General features: G+C 50.3%; 1 protein-coding gene across 1 annotated transcript; it reads right to left on the bottom strand.

Annotated features, from left to right (window-relative positions):
- Positions 1–3,257: 3,257 nt before the first annotated feature.
- On the bottom strand, positions 3,258–5,854 carry LOC140417764 (probable G-protein coupled receptor 139). The gene is made up of 2 exons (XM_072501234.1): positions 5,785–5,854; positions 3,258–4,171 (listed from the first exon to the last, which is right to left on the bottom strand). Exons 1-2 carry the CDS (start codon positions 5,852–5,854, stop codon positions 3,258–3,260), a joined length of 984 nt encoding a protein of 327 aa, XP_072357335.1.
- Between the last annotated feature and the right edge of the window lie 14,178 nt (positions 5,855–20,032).

Raw genomic sequence — 20,032 nt, 5'->3', positions numbered from 1 at the left:
CCCTGAACAGGGCCATGAAGCTTTAGGCCATTACGCAAGGCTAAGCTTCATGCAACTGAAAGTATTGCACAGAGTGCACCTGACAAGAACCACAATAAGGAGGTGGAGGACAAATGGTAACGGTGTCAGGGAGGCGCAGCCAACCACACCCGCATGTTCTGGATATGCCCCTTACTTGACGGATTTTGGACAGCCTTCATTGAGGCAATGTCCAAGGTTGTGAGGGTGGACCCGTGCCCGCGGAATGGCAGTATTCGGGGTATCGAACCAGCCAAAACTATTCATGGGGAAAGGGGTCGACCCTCTTGCCTTTGCTTCCCTAATCGCCCACCGAGGAATCCTGCTCAGCTGACGATCAGCAGCATGACTCACAACAGCAGACTGGCTGGCAGACGTGTCGCAATTTCTCCACCTGGAGTAAATAAAATTTGCCATTTGAGGGTCGGAGGAGGGCTTCCAAAACACGAGGAGAGCATTCATCACGTGTTCCAACACCGTTCCGAAGCCAACAGCCAAAAGAGCGAGGGGAGGGTAAGTTTGTGTACGAACAAGGAACAAAGAAAATTACAGCACAGGAACAGACCCTTCGGCCCTCCCATCCTGTGGGCTGTTTAACACAGGGATAAATCGCTGGCTTTGAAAGCAGACCAAGGCAGCCAGCAGCACGGTTCAATTCCCGTACCAGCCTCCCCGAACAGGCGCTGGAATGTGTCGACTAGGGGCTTTTCACAGTAACTTAATTTGAAGCCTACTTGTGACAATACGCGATTTTCATTTCATTCATTACCTAAACCTTTCGCCTATTTTCCAAGGATCTACTTACCTCTGTTCCCCGCCCGTTCATATATCTGTCTCGGTGCATCTTAAATGATGCTATCGTGCCCGCTTCTTACACCTTCGCTGGCAAAGCATTCCAGGCACCCACCATCCTCTGCGTAAAACACTTTCCACGCACATCTCCCTTAAACTTTCCCCCTCTCACCTTGAAATCGCGACCCCTTGTAATTGACACCCCCACTCTTGGAAAACGCTTGTTGCTATCCACCCTGTCCATACCTCTCATAATTTTGTAGACCTCAATCAGATCCCCCTCAACCTCCGTCTTTTCAACGAAAACAATCCTAATCTACTCAACCTTTCTTCATAGCTAGCACCCGCCACACCAGGCAACATCCTGGAGAACCTCCTCTGCAACCTCTGTAAATCATCTACATCCTTCTGGTAATGTGTCGACCAGAACCGCACGCAGTATTCCAAATGTGGCCTAACCAAAGTCCTATATAACTGTAACATGACCTGCCGACACTTGTACTCAATACCCCGTCCGATGACGGCAAGCATGCTATATGCCTCCTTGACCACTCTATCGACCTGCGTTGCCACCTTCAGGGTACAATGGACCTGAACTCCCAGATCAATCTGTATATCAATTTTCCCCAGGACTCTTCCATTGACCGTATAGTGCGCTCTTGAATTGGATCTCCCAAAATGCATCACCTCGCATTTGCCTGGATTGAACTTCATCATCCATTTCTTTGCCCAACTCTCCAATCGATCTATATTTTGCTGTATTCTCTGACAGTCCCCCTCGCTATTTGCAACTGCACCAATCTTAGGATCATCTGCAAACTTGCTAATCAGACCACCTATACCTTCCTCCAGATCATTTATGTATATCACAAACAACAGTAGTCCGAGCACGGATTCCTGTGGAACACCACGAGTCACCCTTCTCCATTTTGAGACACTCCCTCCCACCACTACTCTCTGTCTCCTGTTTCCCAGCCAGTTCTTTATCCATCTAGCTAGTACACCCTGAACCCCATCCGACTTCACTTTTCCCATCAACCTGCCATGGGAAATTTTATCAAACGCCTTACTGAAGTCCATGTATATGACATCTACAACCCTTCCCTCATCAATGAATTTGGTCACTTCCTCAAATAATTATATTAGGTTTGTAAGAGATTACCTTCCCTGCACAAAACCATCCTGCCTATCACTGATATGTCTATTTTCTTTCAAATGTGAATAGATCCTACCCCTCAGTATCTTCTCCAACAGTTTGCCTATCTCTCACGTCAAGCTCACAGGTCTATAATTCCCTGGATTATTCCTGCTACCCTTCTAAAACAAAGGGACAACATTAGCAATTCTCCAGTTCTCTGGGACCTCACTCGTGCTCAAGGATGCTGCAAAGATATCTGTTAAGGCCCCTGCTATTCCGTCCCTCGCTTCCCTCAATAACCTGGGATAGATCCCATCCAGACATGGGGACTTGACCACCTTAATGCCTTTTAGAATACCCAAATCTTCCCCCTTCCATATTCCGACTTGACCTAGAGTATTTAAACATCCATCCCTAACCTCAACATCCGTCATGTCCCTCTCCTTGGTGAACACCCATGCAAAGTACTCATTAAGAATCTTACCCATTTCCTCTGACTCCACGCATAAATTCCCTTTTGTCTTTGAGTTACCCTTTCTCTAGTTACCGTCTTGCTCCTTCTCTACGAATAAAAGGCTTTGGGTTTGATATATGTGTGAGGGAGGGGGGGGGGGGGGGCAAACGGAGCGAACGAGACAGCAGAGAACAGATAGGGAGGGGACGAGATTTGGAGGGAGGCGAGGGAGAGAGGAGGGGAGGCTGGAGCATCGCCAGATCGGATAATAGGGGGCCGAGAGCAAGGCCACAAAGAACAGAACTCCGAGAGAAACACCGAAAACTAGAGGAGGGATGGGGGCGTGGGGGTGGTAGGGGGATCGGGGCCATTCTACAAAGTGGGAGAAGAGAAGGTGAAGGGAAAGAGCTGCATATCTGTAAATAGATGGCAATCACCATCGTATGATATCTGATCGAATAAATTATTTTAAAACAACAGAAACGGGGTGGGGGGGTGGGGGGGGGGGCAGAGGTGGTCAATGAGTGGGTGGGAGTGGGTGTAAAGTTCTTGAATATTGTAATCGCTTCACATACCCTTGTTTATTGTACAATGTATGAAATCAAAAACTGCAATAAAAACGCTTTTAAAAAATTGTTACATCTGCCATTGAGCGTGCAGTGTGGTTTGTTCGACCACTCTGCCTGCTATTTCATCTGTACCTCATGTTAGTTCCGAATGCTGGAGTATACAATTTGTCTTGTAAATGGTTTATTTTGTTCAGGACCATGAAATATTGTGGCTGCAACATCTTTGTAAACAAGCATGATTTCAGATTCTGCCTAATTCTGGATATATTAATAGTCCTTAACTTGATCATGAAGCACTGTTCAACCTAAAGCAACTCGTGATAACGGCGAAGGGAAAAACGAGCAACTTCTTCAGCTCATTTCGGAACTTGGTCTGGGCTACTGCATAGATGAAGGTGTTGTTGCAGGAACTGAGTAACTGAAGCATGTTGGTAGTTTCTTGAAAGATGAAGTGTGGGTCGTTGAAATCCAGACCGGTGAAGTAGGCCTCAGCTGTAACCCGAACGTATAGGAAATGTCCAACATATGTGACCCAGAGGAGGAGGAAGCTGAGCGAGATGGCGAAGAGCAGGACAATCGACTTCTTGCGATTGGCAATCTCTGGATCTTCGTCACTCTCGGAGCCCTTCAGCCTCCTGCGAGCTCTGCTGGCTTCTACAATGTGTCTTACAGTCAGGGCGTTGAGCAGCAGAATGAAGAAGAACGGGAGAAAGGGGGTTAATATGTGGTCGAGCCAGTCATAGGCTTGCCACGATGGGATAGTGTAATAGCTGGATTTAATATCACAGAACCAGGGCACCCCGTCCAATATGTACAGGGGCTGGTAGGTGAAGTAAAAGGGGACGTTCTTGACGTAGCTCAGGGTGATGACCATTCCTATGACCAGCAGTGCGGTTTTCTCGGTGCAGTATCTGGTCTTCAGTTTCTGATAGCAGATGGAGACAAAACGGTCGAAGGTAAAGGCCACGGTCAGCCAGACTGAACCATCACGGGTCGCATACACGAGCACGGTGCTGACAGCGCATCCGGGGGTGATCGATAGGACACTGTACCTAAAGTAAATGCCACCAATCCGGTTGAGGATAACAGCGGTGACCATGACAAGGAAGTCAGTCACTGCTATCGCTACTAGGTAGTAGGTGATGCACCGAGAGAGTCCGCACCTTCCTCGGGATAGGATGATGATCGCCACCAAGTTGGCTGTAACAGAGAAAAAAGAGGCGTCACTGAGCAGACTCCAAAGACCAGCGATTCCCTGATCCATTCCGCTGCTGAATCCCTCCTGACCTGCCCATTTCGCACCTCCAGATTTCAATTAATCCAAAGGCATTACTACTTGATGCTAATCCAATGCTGGAATAAACGTTTGTCAATTCACAGAATATCGCAATAAGTCCCTGCAACAAACTCCGCTCTCCACTGGGTCCATTCCCGTGGCTGGCCATCCTCTGAAGGTAGAGACCATTTACAATATTCAAGTCCTGTTTGACCGTGGGCTGAACTTCCAAACGCCCACATTCCCAAACCGACCATAAGGCCGGACACTGCAAACTTCTACATTTCTCCACAGCTCATTGAATCGCCCGTCTGAAAGTCTGCCTTAGCTTAAGAGCTACTCAAACCCTTATTTACCCCTTTCATATATCTACACTCACAATGATTGTAATAGTTTTTGTGTGTCCACTCCCAATTTGCATCGCCAGTGAACTCAACTGAAAGGGGCGGCACGGTAGCATAGTGGTAGCACAGTTGCTTCACAGCTCGAGGGTCTCAGGTCCCATTCCGGGCTTGGGTCACTGTCTGTGCAGGGTCTGCACATTCTCCCCTTGTCTGCCTGGGTCTCCTCCGGGTGCTCCGGTTTCCTCATACAATCCAAAGATGTGCAGGTGAGGTGGATTGGCCATGTTAAATTGCCCTTTAGTGTCCAGAAAGGTTGGGTGGGGCTACTGGGTTACGGGGATAAGGTGGAGGTGTGGGCTTGGTTGGGATGCTTTTTCAAAGGGCCGGTGCAGACTCGATGGGCCGAATGGCCTCCTTCTGCACTGTAAATGCTATGATTCAATGATCCAAAACGGTTGTTCCCAATGATTAACTCACACCACATCTCGTTCAGCCATTACAAATGTGGTGCCTTCGATCACAGCGCCAGGGCCCCCGGGTTCAATTCTGGCCTTGGGTCTCTGTCTGTGTGGAGTTTGTACTTTCTCCCTGTGTCTGTGTGGTTTCCTCTGGGTGCCTCCCACAGCCCAAAGATATGCAGGTTAGGTGGATTGGCTATTCTAAATTGTCCCTTCGTGTCTAAAACAGATGTGTAGGTTAGGTCAGGCTCAGGGGTTATTGGGAAAGCGCAGGGGACGGAGCCTGGGCGCAGTACACTTTCAGAGGTTGGTGCAAGTTGGAATGGCCTCTATTTGCACTGATTCTATGATTGCCTAATAACGCCTCTATTTCAACATTCTCCCGATTGTTTCAATTGCCTCATTGCCTTATTAGACTAGTCCCTCCCCGTTCCTGTGCCACTCTGCAGCCCAATAACGATTTGTAGTAAATGGTTGCAATGCTTAACAATATAACGTCCGTGCAATGGTAAACATTATCACTCATATTTCTGCAGTCTAATAAACAGTTGTTCTATAAGTGTGACGGGTAATTTATTGACCATTTATTGTTCTGCTCTGTAATCAAAAATTAGTCGATGCACTCTCATATATCACAATGCAATAACCCTTTCAGCACGATCCTTAAAGGGAAGAGACAAGATTTCTGGAGATTCAGAAGAAAAACAAATATTATAGTTGAGATTCCTCTCTTACCTGGGACACCAATAATAGCGAGTGCTGGGTAATAAACGGCATAAAATGGTCCATTCGCTGGTCCATGCATCGTCTTTCAGAAACCAATTGAATTATGCAAGGTGTACATACTCGCTCTGCAAGACTTCCAAAGGGTCCCTCATTTATAACAGTGAGAGTCTCCAGAGGGGCAATTAACTTCCAACATGCACTTTAGTTACAGATTGGTGAACAAACAAATTAAGAAACGAGTCCATGCCTTTCATTTGTTCCCTTAGGAAGGGGAGTGAATTCATTGCCAACGTGGCAGCACGGTAGCATTGTGGATAGCACAATTGCTTCACAGCTCCAGGGTCCCAGGTTCGATTCCGGCTTGGGTCACTGTCTGTGTGGAGTCTGCACATCCTCCCTGTGTGTGCGTGGGTTTCCTCTGGGTGCTCCGGTTACCTCCCACAGTCCAAAGACGTGCAGGTTAGGTGGATTGGCCACGATAAATTGCCCTTAGGGTCCAAAATTGCCCTTAGTGTTGGGTGGGGTTACTGGGTTATGGGGATAGGGTGGAGGTGTGGACCTTGGGTAGGGTGCTCTTTCCACGAGCCGGTACAGACTCGATGGGCCGAATGGCCTCCTTCTGCAGTGTAAATTCTATGAAACTGCTGACTGCATCTTCTGCGGTCCCTCCTAGCCCCAAGATAGTTCTCTGCATCTCCATCAATCAGAATTCCTCTTGTTAACTCTGAGCTGAAGTTTGATCTCTGATAAAAACCTGTCTCTTTCAATCTCTGACATATTGTGCTTTTAGTTGACGGATACGTGGTTTGCGTATTTGTAAGTGTTCTGGTGTTTAGTGTTGCATTGATACACTAATATTGAAAGATATTTGCAACGAAAGAACTTGAAATAACTCATCGCTAACATGGGAGGGCGGATGAGGTCGAGCCGATCGCAGGCAAATGCTTTGTCCTAATAAACCGTACATACTGAAAGTGCCTTAAAATGGTTCAGTATGAATTTAAAGTTTTAGTGAAGGAACAATTGATACCTGGCTGGTGGAATATCAATTCCGATATCATTGGGGCAAGTAATTATCGAGACATGACTCAGAAGTAATAGCACCAAGTGCAGTGAAAATGGAGGCACGATCCATAAAATCTAGAAATGAACATTTTTCGGACAGTGGGCTGTGGTGGTAAAATTACTGAATATATTTAAGAAGGAAATAGATTTCTGAACACTAAATGTGTCAAGGTGTATGGGGAATGTGCTGGGGTATAGTTTTAATAGAGAACTATTGAAATGAAATGAAAATCGCTTATTGTCACAAGTAGGCTTCAATGAAGTTACTGTGAAAAGCCCCTAGTCGCCACGTTCCGGCGCCTGTTCGGGGAGGTTGTTACGGGAATTGAACCGTGCTGCTGGCTTGCTTTGTCTGCTTTCAAAGCCAGCGATTTAGCCCTGTGCTAAACAGCCACATTGTGATCATGTTGGATGGAGGAACAGGCTCCAAGCACCGAATGGCCTACTCCTACTACTATCTAAAATGTTTTTATATTTCGATGATGCACGGTTCTGTGTGGTATTACCTGAGATTGTACCTTGTAAACTACAGAGGCATTGTCTAGCTTAGTGCATCATTTCATTATAGTATAAAATCAAATTACTGCGGATGCTGGAATCTGAAACAAAAGAGAAAATACTGGAAAATCTCACCAGGTTTGGCAGCACCTGTAGGGAGAGAAAAGAGCTAACGTTTCGAGTCCGATGACTCTTTGTCAAAGCAGTCATTGGACTTGAAACGTTAGCTCTTTTCTCTCCATTCTGATGCTGTCAGACCTGCTGAGATTTTCCAGCATTTACTCTTTTATTTCATTATAGTAGGTGCAGTATCAGTTACTGCTGTAATACACCATGCCATTGCTCATATCGCACTTGATTTGGCCACTGTTTATACTACACTGTGTTATGTTGTTATTAATACTCCACGTGACTTCCGGTTGCGGCGATGACCAGCTGAGTCGCACGTTTCGGCACCTCACGTTTTAACGGACTTTTGGGCTCTTATCGGGAAATTTTTCACGGCCAAACTCAGTGTGAGGCGATAAAGGAAGGAGTCCCCCCCCCCCCCCCCCCCGGGTGGGGATGGAAAGAAGCGATAGTAGTGGCCAGATTGCGGAGCATCCTCTGGAGCAGCGGCAGAGAAGAGAAGGGAGAAGCAAGATGGCAGCTGAGGGAGCCCAGATGGTATGGGGCCCGGAACAACAGGAGTTCCTCCGGCGATGTGTGGAGGAGCTCAAGAAGGAGGTGCTGGCGCCGATGTTGCTGGCGATTGAGGGATTGAAGGAGACGCAAAAGACCCAGGAGATGGAGCTCCTTGGAGTGAAGGCAAAGGCAGCCGAGAATGAAGACGAGATACAGGGTTTGGTGGTGAAGATGGAGACGCACGAGGCACTACATAAGAGGTGCCTAGAAAGGCTGGAAGCCCTGGAAAATAGCTCGAGGAGGAAGAATTTAAGGATTTGGGGTCTTCCCGAAGGGTCAGAGGGAGCGGATGTTGGGGCGTACGTGAATACGATGCTCCATACTTTTTTTTTTTTTATAAATATTTTATTGAAAATTTTTGGTCAACCAACACAGTACATTGTGCATCCTTTACACAATATTATAACAACACAAATAACAATGACCTATTTTATAAACAAACAAAAAAAATGAATAAATAATAAATAACAAAAATGAAAACTAACCCTAATTGGCAACTGCCTTATCACAAGTAACACTCTCCAAAAATATAATTTAACAGTCCAATATATAATTATCTGTAGCAACGACCTATACATATTATACAGTATATATTAACAACCCTGAGAGTCCTTCTGGTTCCTCCTCCCCCGCACTCCCCCCTCCCCCCCCGCCCCCCCCCCCCCCCCCCCGATCCTGGGCTGCTGCTGCCTTCTTTTTTCCATTCCATCTATCGATCTGCGAGGTATTCGACGAACGGTTGCCACCGCCTGGTGAACCCTTGAGCCGACCCCCTTAGAACGAACTTAATCCGCTCTAGCTTTATAAACCCCGCCATGTCATTTATCCAGGTCTCCACCCCCGGGGGCTTGGCTTCTTTCCACATTAACAATATCCTGCGCCGGGCTACTAGGGACGCAAAGGCCAAAACATCGGCCTCTCTCGCCTCCTGCACTCCCGGCTCTTGTGCAACCCCAAATATAGCCAACCCCCAGCTTGGTTCGACCCGGACCCCCACTACTTTTGAAAGCACCTTTGTCACCCCCATCCAAAACCCCTGTAGTGCCGGGCATGACCAAAACATATGGGTATGATTCGCTGGGCTTCTCGAGCACCTCGCACACCTATCCTCCACACCAAAAAATTTACAGAGCCTTGCTCCAGTCATATGCACCCTGTGTAATACCTTAAACTGAATCAGGCTTAGCCTGGCACACGAGGACGACGAGTTTACCCTGCTTAGGGCATCTGCCCACAGCCCCTCCTCGATCTCCTCCCCCCAGCTCTTCTTCCCATTTCCCTTTTAGTTCATCTACCATAGTCTCCCCTTCGTCCCTCATTTCCCTATATATATCTGACACCTTACCATCCCCCACCCATGTCTTTGAGATCACTCTGTCCTGCACCTCTTGTGTCGGGAGCTGCGGGAATTCCCTCACCTGTTGCCTCGCAAAAGCCCTCAGTTGCATATACCTGAATGCATTCCCTTGGGGCAACCCATATTTCTCGGTCAGCGCTCCCAGACTCGCGAACTTCCCATCCACAAACAGATCTTTCAGTTGCGTTATTCCTGCTCTTTGTCACATTCCATATCCCCCATCCATTCCCCCCGGGGCAAACCTATGGTTGTTTCTTATCGGGGACCCCCCCCAAGGCTCCAGTCTTTCCCCTATGCCGTCTCCACTGTCCCCAAATCTTCAGTGTAGCCACCACCACCGGGCTTGTGGTGTAGTTCCTCGGTGAGAACGGCAATGGGGCTGTCACCATAGCCTGTAGGCTAGTCCCCCTACAGGACGCCCTCTCCAATCTCTTCCACGCCGCTCCCTCCTCCTCTCCCATCCACCTACTCACCATTGAAATATTAGCGGCCCAATAATACTCACTTAGGCTCGGTAGTGCCAGCCCCCCCGATCCCTGCTACGCTGTAAGAATCCCTTCCTCACTCTCGGGGTCTTCCCGGCCCACACAAAACCCATGATGCTCTTTTCAATCCTTTTAAAAAAAGCCTTCGTGATCACCACCGGGAGGCACTGAAACACAAAGAGGAATCTCGGGAGGACCACCATCTTAACCGCCTGCACCCTCCCTGCCAGTGACAGGGATACCATATCCCATCTCTTGAAATCCTCCTCCATTTGTTCCACCAACCGCGTTAAATTTAACCTATGCCATGTGCCCCAATTCTTGGCTACCTGGATCCCCAGGTAACGAAAGTCCCTTGTTACCTTCCTCAACGGTAGGTCCTCTATTTCTCTACTCTGCTCCCCTGGATGCACCACAAACAACTCACTTTTCCCCATGTTCAATTTATACCCTGAAAAATCCCCAAACTCCCCAAGTATCCGCATTATTTCTGGCATCCCCTCCGCCGGGTCTGCCACGTATAGTAGCAAATCGTCCGCATACAAAGACACCCGGTGTTCTTCTCCTCCTCTAAGTACTCCCCTCCACTTCTTGGAACCCCTCAACGCTATCGCCAGGGGCTCAATCGCCAGTGCAAACAATAATGGGGACAGAGGGCATCCCTGCCTTGTCCCTCTATGGAGCCGAAAATATGCAGATCCCCGTCCATTCGTGACCACGCTCGCCATCGGGGCCCTATACAACAGCTGCACCCATCTAACATACCCCTCTCCAAAACCAAATCTCCTCAACACCTCCCACAAATAATCCCACTCCACTCTATCAAATGCTTTCTCGGCATCCATCGCCACTACTATCTCCGTTTCCCCCTCTGGTGGGGCCATCATCATTACCCCTAACAGCCTCCGTATATTCGTGTTCAGCTGTCTCCCCGTCACAAACCCAGTTTGGTCCTCGTGGACCACCCCCGGGACACATTCCTCTATTCTCATTGCCATTACCTTGGCCAGGATCTTGGCATCTACATTTAGGAGGGAAATAGGTCTATAGGACCCGCATTGTAGCGGGTCCTTTTCCTTCTTTAAGAGAAGCGATATCGTTGCTTCAGACATAGTCGGGGGCAGTTGTCCCCTTTCCTTTGCCTCGTTAAAGGTCCTCGTCAATACCGGGGCGAGCAAGTCCACATATTTTCTATAGAATTCGACTGGGAATCCATCCGGTCCCGGGGCCTTTCCCGCCTGCATGCTCCTAATTCCTTTCACCACTTCTTCTACCTCGATCTGTGCTCCCAGTCCCACCCTTTCCTGCTCTTCCACCTTGGGAAATTCCAGCCCATCATTCTCTCCCTCCCATCCGGGGGTTGAGCTTCATATAATTTTTTATAAAATGTCTTGAACACTCCATTCACTCTCTCCGCTCCCCGCTCCATCTGTCCTTCCTCATCCCTCACTCCCTCTATTTCCCTCGCTGCTCCCCTTTTCCTCAATTGGTGTGCCAGCAACCTGCTCGCCTTCTCCCCATATTCGTACTGTACACCCTGTGCCTTCCTCCATTGTGCCTCTGCAGTGCCCGTCGTCAGCAAGTCAAATTCTACATGTAGCCTTTGCCTTTCCCTGTACAGTCCCTCCTCCGGTGCTTCCGCATATTGTCTGTCCACCCTCAAAAGTTCTTGCAGCAACCGCTCCCGTTCCTTACTCTCCTGCTTCCCTTTATGTGCCCTTATTGATATCAGCTCCCCTCTAACCACCGCCTTCAACGCCTCCCAGACCACTCCCACCTGGACCTCCCCATTATCATTGAGTTCCAAGTACTTTTCAATGCACCCCCTCACCCTTAGACACACCCCCTCATCTGCCATTAGTCCCATGTCCATTCTCCAGGGTGGGCACCCTCCTGTTTCCTCCCCTACCTCCAAGTCTACCCAGTGTGGAGCGTGATCCGATATGGCTATAGCCGTATACTCCGTTCCTCTCACCTTCGGGATCAACGCCCTTCCCAGCACAAAAAAGTCTATTCGCGAGTAGACTTTATGGACATAGGAGAAAAACGAGAACTCCTTACTCCTAGGTCTGCTTAATCTCCACGGGTCTACACCTCCCATCTGCTCCATAAAATCTTTAAGTACCTTGGCTGCTGCCGGCCTCTTTCCAGTCCTGGACTTCGACCTATCCAGCCCTGGTTCCAACACCGTATTAAAATCTCCCCCCATTATCAGCTTTCCCATCTCTAGGTCCGGAATGCGTCCTAGCATCCGCCTCATAAAATTGACATCATCCCAGTTCGGGGCATATACGTTTACCAAAACCACCGTCTCCCCCTGTAGTTTGCCACTCACCATCACGTATCTGCCCCCGTTATCCGCCACTATAGTCTTTGCCTCGAACATTACCCGCTTCCCCACTAATATAGCCACCCCCCTGTTTTTCGCATCTAGCCCCGAATGGAACACCTGCCCCACCCATCCTTTGCGTAGTCTAACCTGGTCTATCAGTTTCAGGTGCGTTTCCTGTAACATAACCACATCTGCCTTAAGTTTCTTAAGGTGTGCGAGTACCCGTGCCCTCTTTATCGGCCCGTTCAGCCCTCTCACGTCCCACGTGATCAGCCGGGTTGGGGGGCTTCCTACCCCCACCCCCCTTGTCGAATAGCCATCCCCTTTTTCCAGCTCCTCACCCGGTTCCCACGCAGCTGTATCTCCCCCAGGCGGTGCCCCCCCGCCCATCCCCTCCCATACCAGCTCCCCCCTCTCCCCAGCAGCAGCAACCCAGTAATTCCCCCCTCCCCCCCCCACCCCGCTAGGTCCCCCGCTAGCGTAATTACTCCCCCCATGTTGCTCCCAGAAGTCAGCAAACTCTGGCCGACCTCGGCTTCCCCCCGTGACCTCGGCTCGCACCGTGCGACGCCCCCTCCTTCCTGCTTCTCTATTCCCGCCATGATTATCATAGCGCGGGAACCAAGCCCGCGCTTCTCCCTTGGCCCCGCCCCCAATGGCCAACGCCCCATCTCTTCCACCTCCCCTCCTCCCCCCATCACCACCTGTGGAAGAGAGAAAAGTTACCACATCGCAGGATTAGTACATACAACTCCTCTTTCCCCCCTTTTTAACCCCCCTCTTCGCCCCCCACATTCGCCCCACCACTTTGTTCAAACGTTCTTTTTAATAGCCCGCTCATTCCAGTTTTTCTTCCACAACAAAAGTCCACGCTTCATCCGCCGTCTCAAAGTAGTGGTGTCTCCCTCGATATGTGACCCACAGTCTTGCCGGTTGCAGCATTCCAAATTTTATCTTCTTTTTATGAAGCACCGCCTTGGCCCGATTAAAGCTCGCCCTCCTTCTCGCCACCTCCGCACTCCAGTCTTGATAAACGCGGATCACCGCGTTCTCCCATTTACTGCTCCGAGTTTTCTTTGCCCATCTAAGGACCATTTCTCTATCCTTAAAATGGAGGAATCTCATCACTATGGCTCTGGGAATTTCTCCTGCTCTCGGTCCTCGCGCCATCACTCGGTATGCTCCCTCCACCTCCAACGGACCCGCCGGGGCCTCCGCTCCCATTAACGAGTGCAGCATCGTGCTCACATATGCCCCGACGTCCGCTCCCTCCGCACCTTCAGGAAGACCAAGAATCCTCAGGTTGTTCCTCCTTGCGTTGTTCCCCAGTGACTCCAACCTTTCCACACATCATTTCTGATGTGCCTCATGCGTCTCCGTCTTCACCACCAGGCCCTGTATGTCGTCCTCATTCTCGGCTGCCTTTGCCTTTATGACCCGAAGCTCCCGCTCCTGGCTCTTTTGTTCCTCCTTTAGCCCTTCGATCGCCTGTAGTATCGGGGCCAACAGCTCTTTCTCCATTTCCTTTTTGAGCTCTTCCACACAGCATTTCAAGAACTCTTGTTGTTCAGGGCCCCATGTTAAACTGCCACCTTACGACGCCATCTTGGTTTTTGCTTGCCTTCCTTGCCGCTGTTCTAAAGGATCCACTGCAATCCGGCCACTTTCTCCTCCTTTTTTCATCCGTATCCAGGGGGGATTCCCTTCTGGTTTACCGCACAGTGTTTTTAGCCGTCAAAATTGCCCTTGGGGCTCCTATCAAGAGCCCAAAAGTCCGTTTCACCGGGAGCTGCCGAAACGTGCGACTCAGCTGGTCATCGCCGCACCCGGAAGTCGATGCTCCATACTTTAATGGGAGCTGAGGCCCCGACGGGCCCCCTGGAAGTGGAGGGAGCATACCGGGTCCTCGTGAGAAGACCGAAGGCAGGGGAAATACCGCGAGCAATAGTGGTGAGGTTCCACCGCTACAAAGACAGAGAGATGGTCCTGAGATGGGCTAAGAAGACACGGAGTAGCAGGTGGGAGAACGCGGTGATCCGCGTGTATCAAGATTGGAGTACGGAGGTGGCGAGAAGGAGGGTGAGTTTCAATCGGGCCAAGGCGGTGCTCCACAGGAAAGAAGTGAAATTTGGAATGTTGCAGCCGGCAAGACTGTGGGTTACACACCAGGGCAAACACCACTACTTCGAGACGGCGGAGGAGGCGTGGGCATTTATTCAAGAAGAGAAGTTGGACTAGATTTGAGGAATGGATGTTTGGAAAGAAGTAGCGAGGTGGTGGCAAGGAATTGTAAAGGGGGGAGAGGGGGAGGGCTTATCTGTAAAAATGTTGGACGGGAGAATTTTTTCTCCCCCACCCCCAGAGGGGGGGACATGAAGAAATGTGGGCGCCGGTGGGGAAGGGGACAGGGAAGGGGAGAGGGAACTGCGCCATTAGGGGCAGGGCCGAGAGGGAACGGGCTTTTCTCCCGCACTACGGAAATTGTGGCGGGAAAAGTGGGCGCAGGAAGGAAGGGGGTCCCACACACAGGGAGGCCAAGGGTAAACGGGGGAAGCCGAGGTCAGCCAGAGTTTGCTGACTCCCGGAAGCAATATGGGGGGAGCAATCAATCTAGAACGGAATCTAGCGGGGGGGGGGGGGGGGAGGGGGGATTAACTGGGTTGCTGCTGCTTAGGGTAAGGGGGAGCTGATATGGGATGGGATGGTCGGGACGGGTGGGCGCCGTCTGGGGGACAAACGGGTGCGTGGGACCCGGGTGAGGAGATGGTTTAAAAAAGGGGATGGCTAGTCGACGATGGGGGGTGGTAAAGGGCCCCCCAACCCAGTTGATCGGGTGGAACGTGAGAGGGTTGAACGGGCTGATTAAGAGGGCAAGGGCATTTGCGCACCTAAAGAGGCTGAAGGCGGATGTGGTTATGCTTCAAGAGACGCACCTGAAAGTGGCGGACCAGGTCAGATTAAGGAAAGGATGGGTGGGACAGATTTTCTACTCAGGATTAGATGCGAAGAATAGAGGGGTGGCAATACTGGTGGGGAAACGGGTACTGTTTGAGGCGGACAGTGGGGCCAGGTACGTGATGGTGAGTGGCAGATTGCAAGGTGAGGCGGTGGTGCTGGTGAACGTATATGCCCCGAACTGGGATGACGCGGGTTTTATGAAGCGTATGTTGGGGCGCATCCCGGACCTAGAGATGGGAAATTTGGTATTGGGGAGGGACTTCAACACAGTGCTGGACCGGTCCAGATCAAGGACCGGGAGGAGGCCGGCAGCGGCCAAGGTGCTTAAGGGGTTTATGGAGCAGATGGGAGGAGTAGATCCCTGGAGATTTGCTAGGCCGAGGAGTAAGGAGTTTTCCGTCTTCTCCCACGTCCATAAAGTATACTCCCGGATAGACTTTTTTGTCCTGGGAATGGCGCTGATCCCGAAAGTAGCAGGAACGGAATATTCGGCTATCGCCGTTTCAGATCACACCCCACACTGGGTGGATCTGGATCTAGGAGAGGAGAAGGAGCAGCGCCCACTTTGGAGATTAGACATGGGACTGTTGGCAGATGAGGGGGTATGTGGAAGGGTGAGGGGATGTATTGAAAGGTACCTAGAGGTCAACGATGATGGAGAGGTCCAGGTGGGAGTAGTATGGGAGGCGCTGAAAGCGGTGGTTAGGGGGGAGCTGCTTTCCATAAGAGCCCACAAGGGGAAAGAAGAGGGTATAGAAAGGGAGAGACTGATCGGGGAGATTCTGAGGGTGGGTAGGCAATATGCGGAGGCCCCGGATGAAGGGTTATACAGGGAAAGACGGAGACTACAGACGGAGTTTGACCTGCTGACCACGGGTAAGGCGGAGACGCAGTGGAGGAAGGCACAGGGAATACAATACGAGTATGGGGAAAAGGCGAGCCGACTGCTGGCCCAACAATGTAGGAAGAGGGGGACGGCGAGAGAGATCGGAGGAATTAGGGACGGGGAGGGAAGGATGGAACAGAGGGCGGAGAGGGTGAACGGGGTGTTTAAGTCATTCTATGAGAGGCTGTATAAGTCCCAACCCCCGGAGGGGAAAGAGGGAATGATGCACTTTTTGGACCAGTTGGAGATCCCGAGGGTTGAGGAGCAGGAGATGGAGCAGGAGGTCTGGGAGCGCAGATTGAGGTGGAGCAGGTGGTAAAAGGAATCGGGAACATGCAGGCAGGAAAGGCCCCGGGACAAGATGGGTTCCCGGTGGAATTTTACAGGAAATATGTGGACCTACTGGCCCCACTCCTGGCGAGAACCTTCAATGAGGCTAAGGAAAGGGGGACACTACCCCCGACGATGTCGGAGGTGACGCTATCGTTGATCCTGAAACGAGACAAAGACCCGCTGCAGTGCGGGTCATACAGGCCCATCTCCCTCCTAAACGTAGATACCAAGTTACTGGCCAAGGTGATGGCGACTAGGATAGAGGACTGTGTCCCAGGGGTGGTACATGACGACCAGACAGGGTTTGTTAAAGGGAGGCAATTGAATGCCAACATACGAAGGTTGCTGGGGTAATGATGATGCCCCCACCGGAGGGGGAGGCGGAGATGGTGGTGGCGATGGATTCAGAGAAGGCATTCGATAGAATGGAGTGGGACTACCTGTGGGAGGTACTGAAGAGATTTGGATTTGGAGGGGGGGTTCATCAGATGGGTTCAGCTCCTGTACGGGGCCCCGGTGGCAAGCGTGGTTACAAACAGGAAATGATCCGACTATTTCCGATTACATAGGGGCACAAGACAGGGGTGTCCCTTGTCCCCGTTACTGTTCGCGTTGGCAATCGAGCCATTGGCTATAGCGCTGAGGGGCTCTAAGAAGTGGAGAGGGGTGCTTAGAGGAGGAGAGGAACATCGGGTGTCATTATATGCGGATGGTCTGCTGCTAAATGTGGCGGACCCAGTGGAGGGGATGCCTGAGATAATGCAGACACTCAGGGAGTTTTGAGAGTTCTCGGGATACAAATTGAACATGGGAAAGAGTGAACCATTTGTGATGCACCCCGGGGAACAGGGCAGGGGAATAGATGATCTGTCGCTGAGGAGAGTAGCAAGGGACTTTCGATATCTAGGGATCCAGCTGGCTAGGAACTGGGGAACCTTGCATAAACTTAACTTGACATGACAGGTAGAGCAGATGGAGGAGGATTTTAAAAGGTGGGACATGGTGCCCCTGTCATTTGCGGGTAGGGTACAGGCGGTCAAAATGGTGGTCCTCCCGAGGTTTCTTTTTGTGTTTCAGTGCCTCCCCATACTGATTACAAAGGCCTTCTTCAAGAAAGTGGACAGGAGTATTATGAACTTTGTCTGGGCTGGAAAGACACCGAGGGTAAAGAGGGGGTTCCTGCAGCGTAGGAGGGACAGAGGGGAACTGGCACTGCCGAGCCTGAGTGATTACTATTGGGCCGCCAACGTGTCTATGATATGTAAGTGGATGAGGGAAGAAGAAGGGGTGGCGTGGAAAAGGCTGGAGATGGCGTCCTGTAGGGGAACAAGTTTAAAAGCACTGGCGACGGCGCCATTACCGTTTTCCCCGAAAGAATACACCACAAACCCAGTGATGGTGGCGACTTTGAAGATTTGGGGGCAGTGGAGACGACATAGGGGGATGACGGGTGCCTCGGTGTGGTCCCCGATAAGGAACAATCACAGGTTCGTCCCGGGGAGGATAGATGGGGGATTCCAATCTTGGCAACGAGCAGGAATTGTGAAATTGAAGGACTTGTTCTTGGACAGGACGTTCGCTAGTCTGGGAGCACTGGTAGAAAAATACGAGTTGCCACCTGGGGATGCCTTCCGATATATGCAAGTGAGGGCATTTGCAAGGCAACAGGTGAGGGAATTCCAGCAGCTCCCGGCGCAGGGGATCCAGGACAGAGTGATCTCAGGGGCATGGGTCGGTGATGGTAAAGTGTCCGATATATACAGGGAAATGAGAGACAAGGGGGAGACGATGGTAGAGGAGCTAAAGGGTAAATGGGAGGAGGAGCTGGGGGAAGAGATTGAGGAGGGGCTGTGGGCAGATGCCCTAAGTAGGGTAAATTCCTCGTCCTCATGTGCCAGGCTCAGCCTGATCCAATTCAAGGTTCTACACAGGGCGCATATGACGGGAGCAAGGCTGAGTAGATTTTTTGGAGTGGAGGATAGGTGCGGGAGGTGCGCGGGAAGCCCGGCGAACCACACCCAGATGTTTGGGTCATGTCCGGTATTGCATGGGTGCTGGGTGGGTGTGGCAAGAGTGATCTCAAAGGTGGTGGGGGTCCGGGTCGAACCAAGCTGGGGGTTGGCTATATTTGGGGTTGCGGATGAGCCGAGAGTGCAGGAGGCGAGAGAGGCCGATGTAGCCCGGCGAAGGATTCTACTTATGTGGAAAGAAGCCAAACCCCTGGGAGTGGAGGCCTGGATAAACGACATGGCAGGGTTTATAAAATTAGAGCGAATAAAGTACGCACTAAGAGGTTCGGCTCAGGGGTTCACCAGGCGGTGGCAACCGTTCCTTGACTATCTCGCAGAGCGATAAGAGAAAACAGGAAAGACAGCAGCAGCAACCCAGGGGGGAGGGGGGGGGGGGGAGGGTACATGTGGGTCCTTGTTTTTTTTTTGTTCTTTTCCATGCTAGTTGTTTAAAATTATATTTATTTTTTCACTGTTACTATTTATTTTTCTGCACTTGTTATTAGCTAATATATTGTTTAAATAACGGTCAATGTACATTTTGTTACAAAGTTGTAAAAATGGAAAATTCTTTTTGATTGTAAAACTTTAATAAAATATATTTCAAAAATAAAAATAAAAATTAATACTCCACGTGGGAGGCATGGTGGTGACAAGATCTAATGCAATATAAAAGTACATATGGTCTCGTGGACTTTATTTTTAATTTTTCCAATTAAGTGGTAATTTAGCATGGCCAATTCACCTTTCCTGCGCATGTTTGGGTTGTGGGGATCAGATCCACGCAGTCACGGGGAGATTGTGCAAACTCTATATGGGCAGTGGCCCCAGCGGTTCGAACCCAGGTCCTCAGCGCCGTGAGGTAGCAGTGCTAACCACTGCGCCAGCGTGCCACTCTCGTGGAGTATCAATAACAACTGTCCCACCATGACACCCAGGTCTCGTTGCACTTCCCATTTTCCTAAACTTCCACCATTCAGCGAATAATCTGCCTTCTTGTTTCTGCCACCAAGGAGGGTAACCTCACATGTACAGTCCTTGAAGGTTGGCATGCAGGTACAACAGGCGACGAGGAAAGCCAATGGTATGCTGGCCATCAGATAGAGAAGGTTTGAGCATAGGAGATGGCTTGCTTTCTACAGTTATACGGAGCCTTGGTGAGGCCACACCTTGAGTATTGTCTGTAGTTTTAGTCTTCTAGTTTGAGGAAGGACATTCTTGAGGGTGTCCAGCGAAAGTTCACCAGACTAATTCCCGGGATGGCAAGACTGACATATGAAGAAAGACTGGATCGGCTGGGCTTGTACTCACTAGAGTTTAGAAGAATGAGAGGGGATCTCATAGAAACATGTACAATCCTGATGGGACTGCACGGGCTAGATGCGGGACGAATGTTCCCGATGTTGGGACTAGGGGTCACAGCCTAAGAATAAAGAATGAGTCATTCAGGACTGAGATGAGGACGAACTTCTTCTCTTAGAGAGTTGTCAACTTGTGGAATTCCCTACCACAGAAAGCCGTTGGGGCCAGTTCGTTGGATATATTCAAGAGGGAACTGCTCGTGGCCCTTGCGGCTGAAGGGAGCAAGGGAATGGAGAGAAAGTGGGAGTGTGAGACGGAATTTGCATTATCAGCCATGACCATTTGAAT

This window comes from Scyliorhinus torazame, chromosome 5, assembly GCF_047496885.1.
Source record: "Scyliorhinus torazame isolate Kashiwa2021f chromosome 5, sScyTor2.1, whole genome shotgun sequence".
Taxonomy (NCBI): Eukaryota; Metazoa; Chordata; class Chondrichthyes; order Carcharhiniformes; family Scyliorhinidae; genus Scyliorhinus; species Scyliorhinus torazame.
This window is presented reverse-complemented; position numbering and strand designations above follow the sequence as displayed.

Coding starts and splice junctions, on each gene's coding strand:
- LOC140417764 (XM_072501234.1), bottom strand. CDS start 5,854: ATGCATGGACCAGCGAATGGACCATTTTATGCCGTTTATTACCCAGCA. Junction 4,172..5,784: donor CGCTATTATTGGTGTCCCAG/GTAAGAGAGGAA, acceptor TCTCTGTTACAG/CCAACTTGGTGGCGATCATC.